Below are 24,467 nucleotides of genomic sequence, written 5' to 3'. Positions count from 1 at the left end.
TTTCCTCCACAAACAGCCTGCTATGACCTACCACCCTGCCCCAGTTCTCCTAGAGAAGGTGGCCCTCTGCTTTCTCAAGAGCAGCCGCGGCAGCAGACACACCTCCACTTCCCCGAGCGCCGCCGATAAATCCACCGCTGCCTTCTCACTCATCTTTCACGAGATTACTTGCAACAATGCCATGCTCCCCAGACCAAGCATCATTTCAGAGGAGGTGAGCAGCTCGGGTTTGGGTAAGAGGAGGCAATTCCTTCACCTCCAGCTCCCACACATGCCCAGGGTACCCTAGGGTGCTGGGTACCCGCTTGCTCCTCATCAGTGCTTTGCGTGGCCCCTGGACAGAGCACAGCACGGGACTGATTGCACCAACACCCTCCATGTACCAAAAGACAACAACAGCAACAAGAAAAGAATAAAAACAGAAGTAGAAGGAATCAAAAGTTATGGTTACAGCAGTTTTTCTTCATTTTTTCCATCCTTCCAGGGAAAGCTGCCTCTCTCCCGTCCATTGCTGCAGCCACTTCCAACACGTGAGTAACTTTCCTGGAGTGATACCACTTGGTTGTGAGCAGTCACCAGATGAAAGATTTTCAGCACATGAAGTCATGCTGTGGCTCTCCTCTCTCCCTGTGTCTCGCAGCCTGACTTCCTCAATGCCCTCCATACCCACAGGAGATCAGCAGCAGCAATACAGCAGTACTCCCATCTCCTAAATTCTCAGCAGGGAAATGGTTAGGGTTATTTTTGTTTGTTTGTTAGCTCAGGACAGATCCGTCTGCGCTGAAAATACAAATGCCCAAATAAATTCTGTTAGCAACAGTTTCAGCTGAGGTCACAAATAAACAGAAGTCAGCACTCAGCTACGTTTTCTTCCATAGAAAGTGCCAAGAAACCACCACCGGAGTTCTGGGCTACTTCATCCCTAACTTGTGCTCATTATACTAGAAACACAGTGTATTTACAGTGGAGCAATCCAGACCTTTATCACACAACTAAAAAAAGTAATTTTAAGTTCATGAAATATGAAAAAAATTACAAGAATACTTGACGTGATGTCTGTGGTATTTTCAGAGACTGGCTGTAATTACAAGCATGCTAAGGAGTGTATGAAGGGACAGATCCATGGATGTTTTCAAAATTGGGCTCCTTACCAAAATACATATTTACTTGTTTGACCATGATGCTGCCAGAAGAGACACACTGTTCTTTCAGAAAACATCACCCATTGCACAACTTTCCCCAAAATACACTTTCTTTTACTTTTGTGCACACCTTACCATACAACAAACACAAGCATCTAAAATACAAGAAAACAGACTGGGATTCACAAACCACCAGAGTTTCCTAATCACGGGGTTCTTCTCCCAGCATCAGAAAAAATAAATCCTGCGCTGCTTGGCATGCCAACATATTATTTTAAATAAGTAGGAAGGCTGAATGAAAGTCCCCCTTCATCTCCCAAACCTCAAGAGAAAATGAAGGAGTTATTTCCAGAGCACGTACTCAATGACCACCCAGCAAAGCGTATTCATTTTGGTCAGGCTTCACAAGTCCCACACCACACCTAATGAACGCGCTGCCTTCTGATGCCTCTTCCACCGCCAGCATGAGAGGATTAAAAATACATATGGAAAAAGAAAACAAAACAGCCCTGAAAAATTCTTGTATGAATGCCTCTCCCTTCAATTTTCCTGGTGTTTGTTCCTGTTCCCTTGGAGGAAGCTGTCACCTCAAGCAAGAGGTCTGCCTCACTGTTTCAGCAGCTACTTGTGTTGTAAGGAAAATAAATAAATAAATAAATAAAAATAAACAAAAACGGGAATTTTTAAAGAGGAAACGTGTGCGACGTCTGCTGCAGAAGCAGGCACTTGGCACACCCCATCTGTCCCCACTGGCAGAGTTTGGCCTAAGCAGTCCCACTATCAAAGCCTGGATGCAACCATGGCTGTTGTGGCCTACACCACTTAGTCTTCTGCTCCAGGGATACTTGTTATGGGGTTACCTATTTCTCCAGACACTGGCAGAATAAAAATCACGAGGCAGAAAAGCTCTTAGTCAGTTGTTCATGCTTCCTCACTGCTAAGCGGTTTCTTCGCTTCAACAAGCGCGTCTTCCAACGTGGTCTCCACACAGCAGGTCCAAGCTAGGCGCAACTTCGGAACAATAAAAGGATAAAGCAAATGCTTCGAAATAACCAAACAGCTGACAGCTGGGAAATACAAAGCTCATGTTCTACCAGTACCTTAACTCTCGTCCCATTTCTTTGGGACCTATCAGCACTGCTCAGCGCGTACTCTCAGCTCTGGAAACATTTCACATTGCTGACCACAAATGAAGTGATACAGATGTGCTTTTCCATACGCTGGCTGCAGAAGGCTCTGTGGCCAGGGAAAGGCGAGATTTTCAGTCACGGCTGGAGGCCAGGGGAATGGGGCAGCCATGCAGAGGGCGCTGGTGGTGGGGCCAGGGCCTCCTGCACAGCCCTGCAGCTGGGACCTGCCCGCCCGCCCCCATCTGCCAGCTCCACCTTCCTCAGGCTTTCAAGTTACTGTTGGACCACCTCTTAAATGTGTAATGTGTATCACGCCCCTGTGAGTCAAGTTTCAAGTTGTTTTCCACCCCCCCCCCCCCCCCCGAGTCCTTTTGCTCCTTGTTCTTGCCTATCCTAACCAGAAAGGGGATGGGGCAGGTGGCTTGCAACAGGTGAAGTTACATCTCCGCGCAGTGAGGCTCAGCAATCAGATCAGCTTTGGCCTTGTCTTCCATGATTTTTAAATCTCTCACCCCTGCTGCCTTTGCAGACTCCAGCTTCCCAGTTCAACCTCCCATTTTCTGATACTGTTGTGACAGAGCCTCTGCAGAGGCAGACCTGGGAAGATAACCCTTTGCCTTGAAGGAAATCCACCTTACTGCTCTAGCACCACCACCACCCCGCCCCCCCAAAAAAAATAAAGCCCAGGACTAGTTTTCTTTGAGGAGGAACCTGCTAAGAAAGGCTCTGTATCAGAGGATGACTCCTAAAACTTTAGTCACAACCCCAAACCAGTAATTTGTCATGGTCTTCATTTATTTCACTCTTTCGCATAAAGCTCTTCCCCACAAGCTTGCCCTTCATAACTAGAAACAAACTGACCCCAAAACCTGGGAAGGTATTTTTGTTTTTTCCTGTGGGTAAGATACCCACAGGAGACTCTAAAAAAAAAAAAAAGGTAGGTATTATTAGATGGGAGGTATAAATAGAGCCTAGGAAGGGCTCTTACAGTCCGTTCCTTGAACACACTTCTCCCCAGCAGCAGCACACCAATGCTATTTCAGGTAGCACCTCCCATTCTTCACCCCTGGATTGCTGATAAAGTGTGGCAGCTTAAGTAGACAAAGAAAGAAATGGTTACTTAAGGGCAGGCCTAGATACTTATTTAAAATAATTGCTTGGCATGCCAAGCAACGCAGGATTTATGTTTTGTGATGCTGGGAGAAGAACCCCATGATTAGGAAACTCTGGCATAAATACTTCAGGGCAAGCGTAAAAAGAGCACGTGTACGCGGCCCAGGGATAGCGATGCTCCGTCTTCCCCTCTGGCATCCACGGAAAGAGATTACCCCTCCGGTATTTCATTAGTGAACGGCGCTAAGTGATCCAGCAACTTGTGGAAAGAGTAAGAGCGCTGAGGTTAACGTCTTTGGTGAGGCTTTGTCTCAGGGTTTGGGAGATTTTGTTTCAATGCAGCATGGGGAAAGCAGCTGTCACCTTGATTAGAGCCCCCTCGTAACCGGACACTTCTCAAACTAATCCCAGCTCCTGCGGGCTCCCCGCTGTTTGGGCGGGCGGTTACCGATGGCTTCAAAAGCCAAGGCGCTTGCACACAGGGATGCTGAGGTCCCAGAAGAGCACGGGCTCGCTGCGCCTGCCACCCCGTCCTGCCCCGTGCCTGCTGGAGCACAACCCAGCTTCCAAGAGAACCCAAAGGCAGCGAGGACCGCCATGCACAACGTTTGGCTCCACACGCTCGCTTTCCAAAAAGCAGAGGGGATGAGGGATACGGTGCTCAAATCATCCACGTCTGCTTAAATGCTTGACTCGCGTGCTGCCAGACACAGCTGGCTGGCCAGAGGTGGAGCAGCACAGCGACTCCTCCGCCCCACACCAGCCACCTCCAGCTTTTCCTTGCATTATGGTCTGGCCAGGATGTACCAGCCGCTCCGAATCGCTCCCCACAGGGGCCTCTGTCATCCCCTGTCCCCTCCTTGCTCCCCCTTTATCATCAGCAGCCACCCTCAGCCGAGCCAGCAGAAGGATTCCCGGTGGAGGGCGAACGACCAGAGCAGACCCAACTTTTCATTTACCTCGTTTTCTGCTCTTGGATCCTGTGCTTGCAACATGAGACCAGTGAGAAGTGCCAATACTAGCAGTTACCTGGCTTGCTTGACAGTGCGAAAGCAGCAGGGAGGAAAAAAATAAATAAATCAGTCTAATGAGGCTGGAAGCACAAGAGATTGTAGAGGAAAAGAGTAAATAAGGAACTTAAGACAAATTACAATTAAGCGCACTACAGTTACTGCGTTCTGAACAGTGCTGCTCAGACATACCATTACCACGAGTCAAATAACCATACCGAACAAAAGGCTGCGTTTCTGGTAGGAAACCAGTAGTCTTACAACAACACTGCAGTGATAATGGCATGAGAAAACGTGTGAGTGACAGGTGAGACAGAATTTAAAAGCCCTCGGTTCAGGTTGCTTTGTTTGTTTTTATCTTATGATAAAAACAGCCTACACCTACACAGCCAATAACAAGGAAAACCTGAGCTCTATTGCAGTATGTGATGTTGTACCACCGTTGAAAAATAGATTTCCCTCCCCCCCCCAGTTTTCTTTTGAAGATGAAAGCCCATTAAGACATAATGTCATCACTTCTGCTTTGATTTATCCCAAGGAAAGTCAAAGAATTCGTGCTATATCCTTTAACAGAAAAATTTACATAGCTCAGTGGACAATGTTTCATAATTAATGATGTATTTCCCTGGAAAAGAAAGCAAACTTCTATTTGTTAGACACTCCAAATTTTTGAGGTGTTCACTGAAAGAGGAGTTCAGCATAAGCACGAAGTCTGCTCTTACACACAGAGCCAGCACTGTGCTTCTGGCTTTGCAATTATTCACAAAAAGACACGGCAAAAATAGTCTTAAAAAAAAAAGTAATTGACAACTGCACGGCGCAGGAGAAGGGACCGCCTCTGCTTAATTGAAGGTCATTTCTGCTAAGCTGCATGCTATATTTACCACCTGGCTGGTAATGGCTGCTTTTATTCAAAATGCTCTGCAGTAAAATACATGCACATGTAGGGTAGGAAGACTATCATTGAAACCTTCTGCAAGAAATTAGCAGAACGAGGAAGGCTTGCACACTTCCTTAGCAAAATTAGGTCAGGACTCCTTTGAACAGCTCCATTTGAAGGCTGTGCCAGATTCCAGATCAGATACTTTTTAGTGTGTTAGAACCAATGGCTTAAGAGATGAACTTTCTACACTGCTGATAATTATTACTAGTACTGTGCAGTGCTGCCTCTCTCTCCACCTGTGGATAATTATAAATAGCCTACATTTTCCAGTCCCTGACATATGCCACCAGATCAACAGCATTTACAAAAAACATCCTTTGTAACCATTGGTCACACATTTCAAATATGACGACCACGTAACTCCGCACAGTTTGGGGAATTAGGATTTCCCCACACGCACCCTTAACTAAACACTCCCTGAATATGCATGCATGGCTAGGTGATTAGCATCACAGTAATGAACGATGGAAGCACCAAGCTGGAGATCCACACGCCAAGCTCAGTGTCATCTCCTGCCCTTAAGGAGTTCAGAGCTACCCCCAAATACAGCATTCTCCAGTAGCCAAGCTGGGAAGGCAAAGACCAAAGAACTGGCCCTGGAAATATAAATCAGGTAATCATACAACTCAGCTTTACTGTTCACCCTCTAAAGAACAGCCAACAGAGCACGCTCACTACCCGTCAGGTAAACTTTCATTAATAAACTAATCTGCAAATTATCTACAACGATGCCCAAACCCAAAGACTGCATGCTTCAGGAAGTAAAAAGAGTGCTATATAGCCAGAGCAGTAACTTTAGGGTCAAATACACCCTTTGTGGAGCCCAACAGTATAACAACACTGGTGGTAAGAAAATCTTTTTTTCTGCTCTTCAAATTCACAGCTGAGTTCACTGTAGCAAGCTTGGCTGTAGGGAACATTGTAAAGATGCACAGAAGCATCCTATTGCTCCTTGTTTTGCTTTCCACTCCACTCCACTCCCATTAGGTGACACTACTAATTGCACAGCTGGCACAGCTGTCTGCCCCAGACCCTTCTAAGGAGGTTTTCCAATTATATGAGCTGCATTAAACAACAAGAGAGGGAGAGATTAGCTTTTTCTGTGCACCTACAGAAAGCCACAGAGAAAAAAAAAATAGAAATCTTGCTAATCCTCTCTTAGGATGCCTTCATCTCTGATCACAAACAAATGCATAAATGCCATGTGAGCTACTCTACTACACAGGAATTGTGCCAGCTCCAACCACAATACAGCCACAATCTTCATGAAGAGGGAACCCACATACTTTGGTTGAGACTGGCAGTATTTATTAGAAGAATTTTTCTCAGTCTTCCCGGGAAAACAGTCTTCCTTTACATGTTTAAATCAGTAGTAAGGTCCTCAGATTTTACATGAAACAGCAAGAAGTACACGGTGAAGAAGTATCACACACACTCATAACTGTATTGTAGAAAAAACAAACAAACAAACATTTCTTCCCCAGACAAAAGTTTTTATCCTATCATAAACCTATTCCTATCAAAGCTGCCTAATTCTTCCAGTGCACATTGAGAAGATGAGAAAAACAAAAATTAAAGTGATAGACTCACAACCACAGTAGTATTACTAAATATTCACAAGCTCAAAGACTTCTTTAACCCATAGACAAGATACACAGTTCTCAAAAGTCTCAGAAAACCTTCATCACTGTGAAGTTTATCTGGCTTTTGGTGTTATGACAATTTATGCCACCAGGCAGAAGGCCAGTTGCAGGTATCCACCTAAAGAGACCTACATCAAGATACCAGGTCACTAACTCTCGGTTAAGTGGGAGAGATACGGTCAGGAAAGTAGCATTAGTGAAATGACAAAACCCCAAGCCAGCCAAGGGTAGAATATGCTTTTCAAGGTTTTGAGTCGCAGTAAGAACAGGAACAAAAAGAAAGAAAGGTCATTTCCCCTTTCTAATGCCCTACAGTAACAAAACAGACAAGAAATGACATTTCCAGCACAGCAATACTATTAAGAGTACCCGATGCTCTGGTGTTTTCAGCAGCTATGAATTTCTCCCCATCCACTGAGGCTCAGCACAGTGTCAAGGACATACCTGTGTCTCCCCACCCCAGAAGAAACACTACTTGGGACAGAGCCTGGAGTCCCACCAAAGGTATCGAGATCTCCCCTTGTAGTGCCCAAGCGTGGCCCTGCTCTTTGACTAAACGTGGCAGCTTGGACTAAACACCACCAGCAAGAAAAGCATTTCTGATACACAGCACGAGCGGAAACACATTCAGTCACTGTTGACCCTAACATCCTGTCTCCTTTGGGGGTGCTCAAGGAAAGGTTGCGCCTGGCGCTTAGGGACATGGTTTAGTGGGTGACATTGGTGGTAGGGGGATGGTCGGACCAGATGGTCTTGAAGGTCTTTTCCAACCCTAACGATTCTATGATGTCCAGTGACTACTGCACCTGGGCACCCTGAGGAAACACATCAGTTTTTGAGCGGTGCCCATGGGACCCACCTTCCTCACCCTGAAGGCCTGCGTATTCAGGCCATCAGGCCGCAGTGTGGTTTCCAAACGTTATTCAACAGACTGGAGATAAGGCTGTTAAATGATATCAATTTATCTTATTAATATCCCTCCCCTTCACATCCCAACAGATGCTCCATCAGAAGGACCCCAGCTGGTGACAGAAGAGCAGAAACAACCTCCTGGTTAGCCACAGGCCTTCCTCAGCCACCTCCCGCTCACGGCCAAACTCTCCGGAAACTTCTGGAAGCAGCCATGTTTTCACACAGCAGACAGACATATCCAGCAAAGTGTTTTGGTCAAAAGGGAGGAAAAGATGAAGAAAGCCTGACAAATTCAGTCAATTCAAGCTGAGACATGGATATATGATTTCGGCTGAGCTGGGAGACCACTGGTGCCACAACAGTGCTGGTGCCATCTCCCAGCCAGGACAGGTCAGGTACGGATTTATGCATTCACTCCCTTGCTATTATTTCCACTTTTTTTTTTTCCTCCTATTTAGAAAGATTTTTTTCCAACTCACTCATGTTTCACAGTGACAAACACATTCCTGTCCCCTTACCAAGGCTTTGAGGACAGAGGGAAGGCTTTGCTGGAGAATAAAATCAAAAGCACCTGTTAGTGCCATGGAGGATCAAATCCTATTTAGGGAGGAAAACTGTTGCAAAACTGTCGCATTAAATTACAAGTAAAGAAACAAGAGGAAAAATATACGTAAAGACCACCTTGTGTTTAAGGCTTTTTTCCTGGCAAATAAGGTCAGAGAAGCTGTTCTTCCCAGCCTGATTCCAGACCAGGAGAACTACTGAGAAAACTTTGAGCATGGCCTTGTTCTGTTTATTTAACTGTCAGTTCTTGTGTTCTGCGGCGTATTTCTTTTCCTGACACTTGAAAGGCATACAGCCTTTTATAAAAGAAGACACACACACACACAAAAGTACACAAAGTAAAAAGATATATGTAGAATTGAGACCTATGTAGAATAAAGATCTACATAAAATACACACACCCAAAGTTTCAAAGAACTTCCAAGATAGAATTGCAACACCTATAGAGAACTCAGTGCTAAATGCTCCGTGCAGTACAGCCTCTACGCACGCTTAATTTCAAACACCCTCCAAGAAGCTTCATTTCATACCACAAGACAAGAATTTAGGAGGTATATATGGCACCTTGGTAACTTTTCATTTCTGTCCCCACTATTAGTCATCTTTATTGTTCTGCCATGTAGAAAGAGAGTGAGTTCCACACGCTACAGATGCTTAAGTCACTAATAATCCTAAGGTATTAATCTTCTAACACCGTCTGCTGCCCCAGCAGTGCTTGAGAAGTTCTCACCTTCTCACAATGAGACTTACACAAGCCAGTTGCTAACATAACCAGTTTCACACACTCTGTTCATGGACACTCCGTCTCCTTGCTGTACAAACTCCCACATTAGCCAAGCTTGCACTGCCACCAGTGGCTTGTGCAAGTACCGAGCACCCGTGAGCTCCTGGCTGGAAGGAGACACAGCCCCACAGCCAGGATAGGGATGGGATGCTCTGCAACCCAGACAACTCAGAATCCTGTTTCTCACCAATATTACTTTATGCACATCCTTGCTGCAGGAATTATTGCTATTTATAGGGCTAAGCCATACCTATTTTTATTTATACAACGCCACAAATTTAAATTCAATGGAAGCTTGATTTTTGCATGTCCCAGTGATGGTGCATTTCCATTACTTTGAACTAGCTTCACCCTTCCGCTTTGCTTCCCTTGCAAGGTTTTCATTTTAAATAATAAGAACACCATCAACGTCACACCTCCGTGACTGTATATGTGAATGAGGAACTGCACAATACTTGAAAGTGATTTGAAAGGAAAGGCTTTGTGCAGGCTTTCACCCGGTAATCAGTTTAAGTGACACACTGATTCTGGGATCTCCACATTCAGAGTGAGCAAGGATAATTAACCCAGCAAAGAAAGAATGTGTCTTCTGGACAGCTGTCCTCTCCTGTAAGGTACACCAAACCAGTATCAGCCTTCCCCTGCAGACCCCACATGAAAAGCAAACAAGACTTAGCTCTTAAAGCCAAAAGAGACCGAGTGCATGGGGTTTAGCTGGTCACAGCTGTGTCCTCCAGCTGTTGTGGCCAGCCAGGTGTTCCCACAGGTACCTCAGGGTCACCAAAACCCACCAGGGCACAGCTGGGATTAATGCAGCTCAGCCCAGGGAAAGAGGAAAGCTTACTTCTGCAGAGCTATCTAATGGCAGGCAACGAACACACCAGAGAGGATCCCGGGGAAGATAGGAAAGATGAAAGACCTAGTTAGGTTGTCGGTTCACAGTGGCAGCAAGCAGATTATGATTTTTCTCTCAAAACATTCTTAGTCTGGAGGCCACAGCGGTCACGCACCCAACCACTCCCTGAGAAGTACTTCACCTCCCATGCCGTACTGCTTCAGCTGTGTTTCCCACAGCTCCATGAGACCACTTACATTCACACTTGTGAAATACTGTTCAGAAAATAAGGACGGGGCCACTTCACGCTGCTTTGAAAGGTGACAAGTGACCTCCATCAATGTGGAAGCACCTCTAGAGAAAATTATGCTATATTATGGTTAATCAAGCAGGAACAACACGTCTGACAACATAATATTTAAATCCAGACAATACATGCTCGTTGTTAATCACAGTGGTACTTTCTGAACTTTTGATTCGGTTCCTGCATATTCCACAGGCTGTTTGACCTTCTGCAAGTCCCTTTGTCTCCTTACCTTTAATAAGAGTACAAAATAGGTATTCATCTTCACACTCACAACTCAAACACAGCCAAGCAGGTTTTTATTTGAACTTTCCCAAAATCAATTCACCTTTGGAACAAAACAATTTAGCTTAGAAGAGAGATTTCTGAGGAAGTTGTTTATATATAAACTAAAAATAGTGATTTCAGATGGAGCGTCCAGCTCAGGCTTTAGCTGAGCACGGCTTGTGTGACACGCTAATAGCCTGTCTAGAGACAAGGCCAAGTCCTGCAGATTCCTCAACACCCTATTAGTCATTATTTCACTTTAGATGAACCCCCCTCCTTAAGGCATCGACAAAAATCATTTGTTCCACGCAAAAGTACTTGTTGCGAATGGTTGTTAAACACTTTTTTTCTCCTTCTGCAATCAGTTTTCCAATACGCTGGAGGATTACATGTATTTTGTATTTCTGCCTAAATATCTAGTATGCTTTTGAAAGCATCCCTCAGGGCTGAGCTAATCAAGAAAACAACATACATACGGAGAACTGTCATTATTACAGGGTCAAACACTAATGCAGTCTTTACTCAAGAGATTGCAAATTATATTTCAACGTGAGGAAAAGAAATCTTGTTCCCAAATCAGCGAATAGTGCCATGTAACCTATGAATAAATTACTAGTCCTGAAAAGATTACAGATAGCAGTTTATTATCGTCTTGTAAGCATGAACCGAAGATAACCAAACAAGAATCTGTTCGCAGAAGAGCCTAAAGTAATTTTCTCATGCTTGCTGCAAGGCAGAAAGTAAAGCAACTTGAATGCGGACCAAATTGCTTGCTCATTACTTGTGCATTCTCTCTCAAATGCAGCAACACAGAGGGCATCTTTATGACTTACATTCAAGCAGGGTCTTACATGGGGCCTAGAATAAGCTTTCCATTCTCAAACACAACATTTCTGTTAAAAATCCTGGTCGGTCAAATCTATTCAGATGACAAAGGAGTACTTTTCCGTAAGTAGACAAGAGTCCTTTGTTCAGTCTCTGAGCCTCACTAAAGCCTGTAACTCTTGGCCATAAGGAAAATGTTTAAACTGTCAATGGCAAAAGTCAATTCGGGGAGATAATGCAATTAATAAATGCCACCCATATGCTTCTGCTTGACGTTTTATAAAGACAATCGGCCACGAAGAGCAGGGCAAACAGAGAGCTCTACAAGCAACTGGCTGCTCCTCTAGGAGCTCGGCTGCTGCACATAGGATTGAGCTCTTCCCCAAGCCCGGGACTCCCTGCCCGAACGTGGCCATGTCCCCCAGCGAGGACAGCAGATAGCTCTCCGCCATCCTCTCTAGAGTCAGTAGATCACGGCTGTGTGTTTGAAGTGGGGCTTTTCATAACTTGCACCTCTGCTGGCCAAGAAATCAGGCCTTGACCTCCAGTAGCCAAGCAATCAGGCCTCAACCTCCAGTAGCCAAGCAATCAGGCCTTCACCTGGTCATCCTGAGATTGCGCTTAAGATTACAACCACAGAAACTTAGATCCATCAAAACTTCAAATAAACCCAAGGCTCGTGGCTCACTCGCCAGAGTCCGCCATCTCTATCCCATTAGCTGCAGCAATTGCTGCACACCTACCACAGAGGCTTCACCTGCCCAAGAACCACAACCCCGGCACCCGACTTCAAACTCGGAGGTATTTGTCCTGACTCGCCCTTGAAGACGAGGCTCTCATCTTCTTCCCCGATAGGGATCTAGAAAAAAATGCAGAGAAAACATCTCTGCACTGTAGGCCTGAATATTAAGTCGGTTCCAATGCAGACCTCGGGGCTAAGATATTAAAAAGAGAAACTGCCTCCGTGTTTGATCTCGGGTCAGGAAACATCTATTCTTTAATTTTTAAAAGATAAGCTAACCTGGGAGGGAAGCCTAGTCCCAGAAAGTGGCTCCTGGGAACATCCAGACAGGGGGAGGCTTCCAGCAGCGACTTCGCTGCAGCACCACAAGGGCAAAACCCGCGGCTGGAGGCGAAAGCCGGAGCTCTCCCAAATTTCCCGCAGGTGACGGCACGGTGCTCAGCCCGGGCGAGGGGAGCAGCCGGTCGGACGGCGCTGGCTGGCTCCGGCTGCTGCCACACCACGGAGCAATGGGCAGGTCTTCGCTAATTCTGCGGTGAGAAGCAGCCCACGTGAGCTGGGGAAGGGTGGAAATGAATCGGGACTAAAAAGTTTCCTATCTTCCTTCGGAACTCGGTTGGCGACGCAGATTTAACACGCTTAGGAAAGGCACTCACGTAAATCTGAAACACCACCTATCTCCTCGGCAGCTCTCTAACTGCTATCTCCAAAGTCTAGCTGCACGTTTCAAAAACTAAACAAAACAAACATGCCTCCTCCCTGACACAGTATCAATTCTCCAAATTTCAAAAGCAAAGCAACCATTAGAAACAAACGCAGGCAAATTACAGCACCATGCTTCTGAAACATAAACATTTCTGAAAAACACACCAAATATTACCCCGGTATCCTCCTTCAATAACTGCATTTATGTCAACAAAGCTGCGCTCAGACGCTTGCAGGAGGAACAGAAAAACCACACAGTTGATGTCGATGCCGCAGTGCTCTGTTTCACTGAATGCATGCAAACCAACCCTGCATGTGCATTGCTGGTGGAGCTGGCGTGAAGCAAAGCCCCCCGACTCCAGAAACACCACGAAGGAAGAGGAGAGCCCCGGCTCTCCTCCTGGTTGCGAGAGCAGCACCCGTACGGTGCGGTACGTACAACAGCCTGCCAGCCAGCAAAGCTTTGGCTCGCCGAGGGGATTAGAGCACCAGGCAGGCTCTGGAAAACCATTAGTCCCACTGATGTGGAGCAGGAAGAAGCGGAAAGGTTTATCAGCTTCTGCAGAATGGGAACTGACAAGGACAGCGAGATACTTGGCGCTGCTCTCTGTTGCTATTAAAATCAGCGAGCACTGACTCCTGCTATCATCAGGGCTGAACCCAAGCTCTTAAGAGACACGCCGGACCTCTCACTTACAGAGTTTGCCTTCTCTCTCCAGCAGTTTTACATCGCTCTCCCTCCCTCTCCTAAAAGCAAACCAGGAAAACTTTAAGGTACCTAAAAAGCACTTTTTTCCTTTTCCATTCAAGCCAAGCCTGGGTGAATCCCCACAGCACCTCCACGGCTGCTGGCATTACCAGACTCCGCTCTAACCTGACGTCCCCCTTGCCCAGCAAACCATCCCGCAAGCCCCAGCTGCCATCCACCAGCTTTGCTGTGGGCGATGCTTGCCACAGGGCACAGCAGGATGGGCTCCCTCCATCCCCAAATGTCTGCCTCTCACACTGGAGCACATCTGCAGCGCGAGAGCCCACGCCAGGGCGCACGGGCACGCTGCTCCCACTTCAGCAGCAGGATGCATCTCCGGTACGTTTCTAACACAACTCTGACATCAATGTGGTCCACAGCCCAGTAAACAGCAGGGTTTGTTGGTTACATGAAGCAAACACAGGGAATTCGTGGCTTCAGAGAAGAGAATCTCCTGCTGTCCTCCCCTCCCCTGCTAAAAAAACTCTCTTGCATCATTTACTTCATCAGGAAGGAGAAATTTTTAGCTTATCGCCCTGCCAAAATAACAACAATAACAACAGAATCAAACAAAGGGGAAGAAATTTGGAGCTAAAACCACTTGACAGTCCTCCAGGAGCTAGCAGGTTTTTTTAAGCATCTGTATAAAACTCCTGTTCCAACCAGGACAGCATTCTGCACAGACAACACATTTGGCATCCGTGTTTTCCCAGAGACTGCTCTACAAAATCCAGCCTTAAGGGACCACGTAGCCACTGCCAGACACAGCGAAAGAAAAAACACAAGTGTGGGGGGGGAACAAAACCAAACCAAACCTAGCTTCCCTTTATTTTTCCAATCTCTCCACAACTTTCTGGCAGCAGCGAGGGCGCTGCACCAGGGCCAGGCTCCCGCTTGCCCCGCACCGGTACGCCCCGACAGCCCGCCTCCTGCTGCGGGAGCCTGTTCATCCTAAGGCAAAAAGAACATAAAATGCAATACTTTACTAATTGCTGCGGCAGTTTAATAGTTACTACGCCATCAGAGAACTTTGTAAGAACGGCGTTTCTATAAAATTAAAATATATTGTACCTCATTAGCAAGGGGCAGCGCAGTTACGCTTAGCGGAAGCAGGAGTCGGTGCTGTACACAACTCATTTTTAATTAGTCCTTAGGAAAAGGGTTTTGCAATTGTGTCCTAAGAAATCACTAATAACGAGCCAAATTTCACGAAAGCTGAGACCGGGCTAATTTATCCAACAGCCAGACAACTTCAGAAGTGAATCGGTGCCGGTGACATTATTTAGTTCAGCGGAGCAGCTCCTTTTAATTGGATTAAATCATCGTGGTATTTCCATTTCATACTGAAACCCCACGTTATTATTTCCCAATATCTGCCCCAACGCTGCAACCGTGTCATTCGCGTGCCCCCTTCCCTCCAGACAGCCTCAAAGCAGCGATGGAGAAGACTGAAACCCTTTCCCAAGCCTTCTCCAGCTCCGTGCAGCTGACGGGTGGGATCGCTTATACAGAGAGCGGCTTTTTGGGAAGTGGGAATCCCGAGAAGGGAATTAATTGCATTAAGCAGAGCTCCCCGGTCAGCGGAGCCACTTGTGGATGCTTGAATCCTCCTCAGCATCTGCGGGAAGGGGCAGCCGCAGGCTCTGGGACAGGGGGTTTGGGGGGGTCCTATATTTGGTGACGGCTGAATAAATTTGTGATTTTGTAAGAATTTCAATTTTTGGTGTCCTTTTTGAGCGGGGCAGGGGAGGGGAGGTGGACGGCAAACTTGGGGGTGAGGCTGGCTGGAAGGCAGCAGGGCGCTCCCCGCTTCTCCTGCTGGGGATGGAAAGGTTTTGGGGGGGGGGGGGGGGGGGCAGCCGGCACCAGGCGCCCCCCAAGGCGAGACCCCTGCCCCATGCGGCACAGCCGGGGCTGGGCAGCGGCCACCCCCATCCCGTCCCGTCCCATCCCGTCGCATCCCGCCGGGTCCCCCCCCGTCCCGCCGCTCACTCACCGGCTGCCCGGAGGCGCAGGCCACGAAGCTGAGGGCTAGCGCTAGCCACACGCCCCGCATTATTCCCGCGGGGCCCGGCACAAAGGAGAAAAGCGGGGCCGCGGCCGCTCGGCAGCGCCCGGGCTGGGGTGGGAGGGGGGGGGCGCGGGGCCCAAAAAGCCGCTGCCGCCCTCCGGCCCCCTCCGCTCCGCCCGGCGGCACAAAGCTGCCCAAAGCCGGGGCTGAGGCTGCTGCTGAGGCGGCTGCTGCTGCTGCTGAGGGTGCTGAAGGTGCTGCTGAGGGTGCTGCTGCTGCTGCTCCTCCGGCTGCCTCCCTCCGTCCTCCCTCCCTCCCTCTTCCCCGCCCGCCCTCCGCCCCGAGTGCTCGGCGGCGGCGGCGCGGCTCCCAGTTAAACCCCGCAGAAATTCCTGCAGGATTACAACACAGATTGGCAGCTCCCCCAGCCAGTGGAAGGAGGCGGCGCCGCCACCGGCTCTCGCAAATTCAAGCAACTTTCCTCCCCCCCCCTTCACCCTCCTTCCCTCCCTCCTTCCCAAACCTCCACCCCCGCCCCGGCCTCCCCTCCCTCGCCCTCCTCCCCCCCAAGTGGAAAACATGAGCAGCGCCGCGGGCCCGAGCGAGCGGGGGCTGGCCCCGTATGAAAGCCGGGACCTGGGAAGCCTCCCTCCGGTTTAATTTTATTATTTAATTTAATTTTTATTTTTTTTTATATTCTCTCCGAGGGAAACCTGCCCGCTGCCGCGTGTTCGCAGCGCCGGATCCGGCCGCGCTGCCCCTTGCCGCCCTCCCCTGTCAGCCTGGAAGGCAGCGTCAGGTGTCGGGAGGGGGGGGGGGAAATAATAGGACGGGGGTTAAAAATCACGGTGTTGGGGTCCCCTCTTGGCTTTCTGCCCCGATTTTTCAGGCTTTTTTCCCTCAGCAAGGAGACTCAGAAAGTTTTAGGAGCGAGAGGGTGGCGAGCGACAGAGGGCTGCGATTCGCCCCCAATCACGAGGATCCGGGAGCCGTGCCTTCAAACCGAGTATTTCAGGAATTGACAGCACCAAGAAGCCAAAACAAGAAGTCTCGCTGTGATGAGTCCATGCTGTTTCTCAGCTGGGAAAAATGGTGGCATTGCAGAGCTGAGGAGCCTCGGCCTGAGCCAGGCGCCTTTGCCAGCGCAATCCCACCACCAAGCAAGTCCATCAGACACACGTGAAAGCGACGTCTATCACTCCTCCTTACATCCAGAAAGCTCAGGCTGGGCCTTGTAGCCTGGCTCGGGTGGCCCCTGTGCCCATAATGGTCACTGCTGGCCTAGCCGAGCCCGTCCCTTTTCCAGGCCCCTGCCCCAGAGGAAGCCAGGACAGCCCCCAGGAGAAGCGGGGTGAGAAGCTGGAGCAGCGGGGTGAGGCTCCCTGGTGTCAATGCTTCTCCACGTCCTTCACCTTGCTTGCCCTTTGCCTTGCATGCTTCGGCCTTCGGGTGGTGGTGAGATCCCAGCGCCTTCAGGCCCTGCTCCAGTTGCCTTCCTGTCACCACAGGAATGCCAGCTAATGCAGTAAAACGCAGTTAATTTAGCACAAGCAGGCTGCCACCTTCCCAGCCTCTCCCAGATGAAGGTGCACCTCTGTGCTGAGGGGTGCAGGACACGTGTCCCCAGAGGGTAGATGGCCGTGCTGCCTGTGACCCTGTCCCAGGATCGTGGTACCTCTCACCAGCTCCCGCGCGTGCTGGTCCTCAGTCCATCTCCCAGACACACCATGTCATTGATTTTTAGGCTGCGTTCACCACGGAAATCTTGCCAGCTTTTCAACGGTCTGCTCCTGGTGGGTGTCGCACACGAGCGGATTGTTTAAGAGATTCCTTCCCCTTCAAAGCCCGTTGCAAATATTTAGGGCCCGGTTCTGTGTATCCTCTTCCTTGACAGGTGGCTGGATCGCAACCTAACGAACTAAGCAACAATTTCAGTACGGTTGGATGGGGGGAAGCGAAGTGCAGTGAAGCAAGGGGAGGAAGGATCCGGCTGGGCCAAATGTGCGGGATCTGGGGTCCTACAGGCATCCCCGTCTGCAGGGTTGGGAGGCCTGAAGAGGCTGCAGCTTGCCCAAAGTCAAAGCAGAGACCAGAAATAGCATCGCTTATACTGGCAGGATCCTTAATAGCCTGAAAACAGAACTCAGTGTTAAAAACAAGCAACATAAAAGAGCAAATGGGAAGACAGAAAAGCTGAGTACAGGAAGCATCCTAAGGCTTGTCAAACACTGAGGGCTAGGTGATTTACTACAGAAGTTCTGTTGTTTGTTGTTTTTTTGTTTGTTTGGTTGGTTTTTTTTTGGCATTCAAACCTTACAGACACATGTCTTCAGTAAATAAACCAAGCTCACCTTTTCCTTCATGTTACACTCTGTGATAATCAGGGATTTATGTACTAAGCAGAATATCTCAAGGACCAAAATGTAATCTGCAACCAGCTAAGGGAAGGCGCTCCTTGAGCGAAGGCAACAGCAGCCAGTGGGCTCCACACAGCCCATACAGCTCCACACAGTCCATACAGCTGGTGAAAGACCTGCAACACCTGCAAACACCTGCACGCAGCCTTAAATGCAGGGGAAACCCCTCTGATGCCAAGCATGATGCTAAGCCCACACACTAATGCTAGAAGGAGCAGGAACGAGGACCAGGAGCCAGATAGGTGATTTGGACGGATAGAAATGAACATGAGGAGGAAAGAAGAGAAAAGAAACAATCCCTGTAGGTCACAGAAATAACTACAGGTTGTTTGGGGAACCACTTGCTGCCTCCCCACACCCCTGCCCCTCCAGCAGGGAGCATTTCCATGCATGGCCCCATGGAGAACGACAGGGGCACTGGCACCTGCTCCGCTTGTCACCCGGTTTCACAGGGATAGAAGCAAGTGGGAGGCCCAGCAGGAATCTGAAACAAAGTGGTTTTAACCCAAAGTAATTACGTAATAAGGACTACAATGAGAGGGTAATCAGAGACAGGCGATGCGATGGAGCTGCCAAGGGAAAGCTGCAGGCTCGGGGCGTTTCTGGTCCAGACTGCTGGGCAGACATCACCACATTTCCTTCATGCCACGCCGAGTTCTCCTGGCTTTCCAACAGGCACCAGCCCTCCCATCACAGCCCTGACATTGATGAAAACCAGGCTGGAGAGAGATGAAGATGGCCCATGCAGAAACGGACAAACTTCACCCAAGTGCAGTTTTTTGCAAAATGTTTTATCTTCTGGAAGGACCTTGAGTGCAGCACATGCAGTGTGGTTATCAACCACAGAAAAGCCCCAGCTATAACCCAAAAGTCCACCAAACTTGAGCATTCAGCTCAGGGTCTTTCCTAGCGGGAAGTTCATCTCCTGGGTTTGTAGCCTCTGTTCCTGGCTCTGGTTCACATGCACTGGCTGCTCAAAGCACAGAGCCACATTTCTTAACCCAGGAGTGCTGCAGAGAATAGAGAGGGCTTTGCAGGGCCCTTTTAGTGGGATGTGCCATGAGGCTAGTGGCATTTTAAGGAAGAGTCATTGTCAGAAAGAGGCAGCAGCTGTGCAAAAAGCAATTTTGGAAATCTTGGGAAAAGGACCTCAGCCTACAGCTGCCAAGTCACAGGTAAGAAGTGTGTTTAACAAGTTCCCAAGCAATTCCCAAGCCTCCATTTCTACACGACTACATGCTGCAGGTGACTTGCACCACCAGTAGGGATAAGGTGAGAGAGCCACAGGTGGAGGAATACTCTTAATAACACAGTTTCTCCATTAAGATTTGGCCAATAACACAAGGCAAGACTGAGAACGCTTGGCCCAAAGCATCAGCAAGCACAGCAGATCCGAAATGTCATGCTGTAGGTGAATTGGAGGTGAGGTGGCGTTGGCTGTAGCTGACCTTTGTTGTACGAGTGATTGGTGGCTGCATTTGTGCCCATGATGGGGTAGCTTTGGCATCACGTTCAAAGGTCAGGAGGGGTGACAAATTTTCCCAAATAACTTATTCATAGAAAAGAACCCATGAAAAGGAATAGATGAGATATATAAAACAAAGCAGCTGATGTTGAATCTGTTTGAACCCATGTCAGCAACAATCTGAAATAAAGGTTTTAAAATACATCAGCAGGACAGGTCATTGTGAGGTTTATTACTATGTCCCCAAACTACCAAATTTTATATTTCTAATTTATCAACAATAAAACCACCCAACTCTTCTATAAGAAGATCTTACCAAATATTTGCTAGTGCAGTCGTGTTAATTTCTGTGTTATAACCTGAATTTAGGGATGTGGTAGGGCAGGGCTGTTGCTCGTGGGACTATTTAAAGAGCAGCCTTTTGAACCATGGGAGAGGTGGCAGTAATTTAGGTAACATGCCACTGAACTGTTCTTTTCTATGTCGGTTCTTAGCACTGAAGTTGAATGAACAGGCAACCTTCTTCAACAGGCTCTAGTTCCAAGGGTACCTCTTCCAAGCATCCTCAAAATGCCCAGCGACATCTTTGTTTCCCTTTGATTCAAAGACCTCTTCTGCTGTGCAGCTTCTGAATCATAGACAGATGCTGGTTATTTATTTTTTATTCTTCCTATTTTGGTTAGATATGAAATACAAAATATGTCTACAAGAACTGTGCCCTCCCCAGTAGCTGGAACAGCAGCATGGTAGGAGCTAAGGACACCATTAAGCAACCAGCACTTGTTGTGTCTGCTGTGGGAGCACTGAGGCTGTTCAACAGGACTGAGAGCTGCACTTTGTACAAACACAGCAGAAAGTCTGAGCTCAGCCTGCATCTGAGCCATGCAACAACTGAAATTTGTAACAGACCAAATGTTTTGGGTTCATTTTCCATGGAAAAGGAGAGAGGTAAGGATGGAGGTGGAGAAGGATGGTGAAGACCACGAGTTCTTCCCCTGCATAAGGAAAGAAAATAAAAACCGAAGGTAAAGGCTGGCGTTGCTGGCAGAGCACAAGCAGCAGTCTTGCAGGAGATGATAGGCAGGGTAAAAGCAGGCTAGGAGCAGCATGAAAATGAAGCCATTTTGTGTTTGTTGCTTTGGAACAAGTTGTAGTGGGTACAAATGAACACAGGCTTTGGGGCATTGCTGCAGGAAGAGCAATGCTGGAGAGGTGAAGGCTTCAGGTGAGGTAGGTGAGATGCTGAGATGATCTCCTGCATGGTGGGAATGATGTTAACAGGTTTTCCAGAAGATTTACATTCCAGAAGTTGCGATACCCATGTAGAGGGGGACACCTGAACCAGCCACTCATCCAGATTCAAAGATGACCTTAAAACTTGGCATTAAACCCCAGATTTGGCAACACTCCTAGAGGAGGTCGAAGTCCCTGCTATTCAGCAGCTCACTGAAGCCTTTAAATGTAAAATACAGGCCTGAAGTGCCTTGCTGATTTAGGGGAGAGATGCCTACCAAAGAGCAAGAGCAAATGAAATGACACATTACTGACAGCTAGGGTCACCAAAAATTAGAAGACTTTGACAAGAAATGTTGTTTTCCCAGTTTTGGCTCTAGATGTTCACTGGCTTGAGGACTTCAGTGTCAGTCTGTGCTGGCCTCCTGAAAAGGGTAAAATTTACCATTCTGCCATTCTAGCCAAGGCTATTATGCTTTCCTTTCTATTACAACAAAACCTACCTTTAAAATAGAAGAGATAATTCTTTATCTCTGGAAGTTTCATTTAGAGCCATGGCTCAATATTTCCTTGAGAAATTTGCATACTTGGAAGCGTCTCCTGCACGACAATCCCTGCAAATGAAATGCATTGTTGATTTAGTTTATTATCCCAAAAGATCGTATCATAGTTAAGGTTTGTATGGGGTACATCAGGAGAAAAATACGGAAGGGTTGAATTGGAGTAGATTTTAATTCCGCCAGGTATACCGCTGAAGTTAATGAAAGTCAGTTAGACAAACATTTGGCTGCTGCTGCTAACTGAATAATACAAGTAATAACAGAGGCATCTATTCAATTCCTGATGAACATGAGTAATTTCCATTATCTTAAAATGTGTAGGAGTTATGAATTATAGGTGCAGAGATTGCCCAACACTTTTTCATTATTATATCCTGTTGTCAGTTGCTTATACATTTGCCAAAGTTTAATGCATCGAGCTGAAATTTCCTATGCTGGGTATCAGCCTCCGGCTGACTTCTTCTGTTTTGTTTTATTTTTGTTTTGAAAGTTTTATCTAGAATAGTGCATCTGCATTCAAGAGCAAGGTTAGGGGAAAGTATGTTATTTTGTCTATGGTAAGCCAAATTCTTTCAAACATTTCTTTGAGGAGATGTTTTACCTCCATGCATGGAAGCACAGAGCAAACATTTGGCAGAAGAAGTCAACCAAACAACAGAAATTTGCTTTTCAACACATTTGGCAAATGACACCCCAATCTGGACCACGTGTAAGCATTACTCTCTTTGCAGTTTGTACATGCTCAGTAGAGACTTGTTGAATTCTGAGATCTAAAAATCCCATCTCCGCCAGGCACGTTCCAGCTGAGAGCCGCAGAAATGTCTCTGCGGTTGGTCTCCAAATAAAAGGGCTTGCTGTAGATTTCCTCCCAGCCCTTGAGAGACAAGGTCTGCTGTGTGTGCCTGAGCAGCGAGGGGGATGAGAAGGGAACCTGGTTTACCCACAGAGGAATAGAGGGGCTGTGGTTGTAAGAGCTGGAGAGTGAGGAGGGGCAGGAGGAGCATGGTGGGAGCAGGAGGAGAGCAGGGGTGGAGGAAGGTGTTGGCATGGGAAGAGGGGGCAGAGGGGCAGAGCCACGATGCAAGATGCCAACAGAGGTAGCGAGGAAGGAAAGCGAAGTGGTCCAGCACTCAGGAGAAGAAGATGGAGAATACCCTATAAAGACCAGGCAGAAACTGCCAGTCATGGGCCAGCTGTGTTCTCTTCCAGATCTCAAAACTACACCTCCGCTTGTAAGGCTCCACGTTCCTCTGCTGTCAGCAAATAGCTAAGGGAAGATGTCTGTCTGCCCCAGCACTCTGCGTGGCCCGATCGGCATAAATAATAGGCTGTGTTGCGAGAGGTGATGCTGCCAGTGAGATCCGTGCAGCGTTTTGTTGCAGAAGTTGAAAGCTACAGAGACAATGACAAAGAAGACTATAATTAAAGATAGTATCAGAAGGCACTAGCTGCAAGGACAACCTTAATGTTGGAAGTTTCTCAGCTCTGAGTGCTTTGCTTTGTAGCTTGAAGGCTCTTGTAGCAAAGGTTTTCTTAATGTTACTCTTACAATATAGCACACAACATGTCACACATTGAATAACTGACTTCTGCCATCTGTCTCTGGAAATCCCTACCTACATGAGTAATGCTTGAACATATGAAATAGTCACTGACATTAATTGGCACCACTTATCACCTCCTAACTGAGGTGAGTAAACAGGTACTGCAGGACTTGCCCATATAACACACTGAGCATGCTAAAGTTAGCTCAGTTGTATGTAATTGATGAAAGCATCTTAATGCAGTACTTGCTACCTAAATTACAGTTCAGATATAAATACATATATAAAACCAAACCAAAACAAAATATATTCCAACCACAAGTGGGCATCTGTCTATGTCAGGCCTTATCGTAGCTATTTGTTTTTCTTTGCATTTCTGTTTCTCTGTCTGCTGCTGTTGTTTTTACCTTCTCATGATGGAACTGGATCCGGAGCCAAAAAAATAAAATAAAGATGAGTCCAGGTCATGCGTGTTTCAGCATAATTGTTCCAATCTCAGGATATACATCCTATGAGCATCAAAACAAATTAGTCTGCAGTACAAGGAGAGCCTGACCATTTTTAAGAGAAAATGCAGCTGGACTTTTCATGCTAGAGAAAAAGCTTCATTTTCATGTTTTGGGCTTTTATTTTTTATGTAAATGTAATTGCAAAATCATCAAGTATCTATAAGAGGTGGCTTATTAGGGATGAAATGAAATAATGATCAATGTCCTTCAGTGCTTGTAGAGCAGTCCCTGAGGGCAGTCTGGCACCCAGGGGAGGAGAAGAGCCACCACCTATCACCATGAGACCATGAGGTGTGGGGCTTCTCCTGGCTGGCTTCCAAGGGAGGCTGGAGTGTTCCTCATTTGGGTTTTCTGAAATCAAAGGATAGTATACACATTCTCGGTAATGACCAGCTTCCTAATGATAGTAAAATGGGAATTATGTGGTGCTGCAAGCAAAGGACAAATTCTGAATGAGAGAAAATGAGTTCAAAGCATGCAATTAAATAGTGGTAGGCTTAAGGTCTTAATTCTCCCCTCACACTATGCAAAGCAGGAGTAACTCATTTGCAGTCAGCGAAGCTACAGAGATGTAAAATGGCATCGGAGGAGAATCAGGCCATTGTTCTCTGCAAAACTCACTGATAAGACATTAATTACTGAAGAGAAAATGCCATCAAAAGGATTTTAAATGCTTTGCAGGACTCAGGAGACAAACTCATTAAATGCTATGTCGTACAGGGTATTAGTTCCAAATTTGTGAATGCAGAGAAGGCAAATGCTGCACTACAGATAAATGGCTGATCATTTTGAAAGCCTACGTCAGAAGGCCTGCTTTCTTTAGGAGAGGGAGCCAACCCCACACATTACATCCAGAGATGTGAAACAATTCCAGATGAAATAAATCACCCTGAACCTTGGTCCATCGTACACACTGAATCCAGGCCAAGAGCAGTTGTTTAAGGTTTGTAAAAGTTCACTGGACTCTGCTTCCTGCCCAGCCTGTCTCCCCTTCCTCTCCTCCACTCCCAACTCTTGTCTTAGGTCAAACCAAGCTTGGAAGCAGCACAGCTAAACACCAG

General features: G+C 47.3%; 1 protein-coding gene across 1 annotated transcript in view; it reads right to left on the bottom strand.

Annotated features, from left to right (window-relative positions):
• The window catches only part of SDC2 (syndecan 2), a 58,385-nt gene extending 42,271 nt beyond the window's left edge, over positions 1-16,114 (bottom strand). The window contains exon 1 of the mRNA XM_040546593.1: positions 15,664-16,114. Within this exon, the coding sequence (XP_040402527.1) occupies positions 15,664-15,723 (60 nt within the window). The 5' untranslated portion in view covers positions 15,724-16,114. The remainder of the gene's footprint in view (positions 1-15,663) is intronic.
• Positions 16,115-24,467: the final 8,353 nt, after the last annotated feature.

This window comes from Cygnus olor, chromosome 2, assembly GCF_009769625.2.
Source record: "Cygnus olor isolate bCygOlo1 chromosome 2, bCygOlo1.pri.v2, whole genome shotgun sequence".
Classification (NCBI taxonomy): domain Eukaryota; kingdom Metazoa; phylum Chordata; class Aves; order Anseriformes; family Anatidae; genus Cygnus; species Cygnus olor.
The sequence above is the reverse complement of the archived record's forward strand: the minus strand, read 5'-3'. Positions and strand labels throughout refer to the sequence as shown.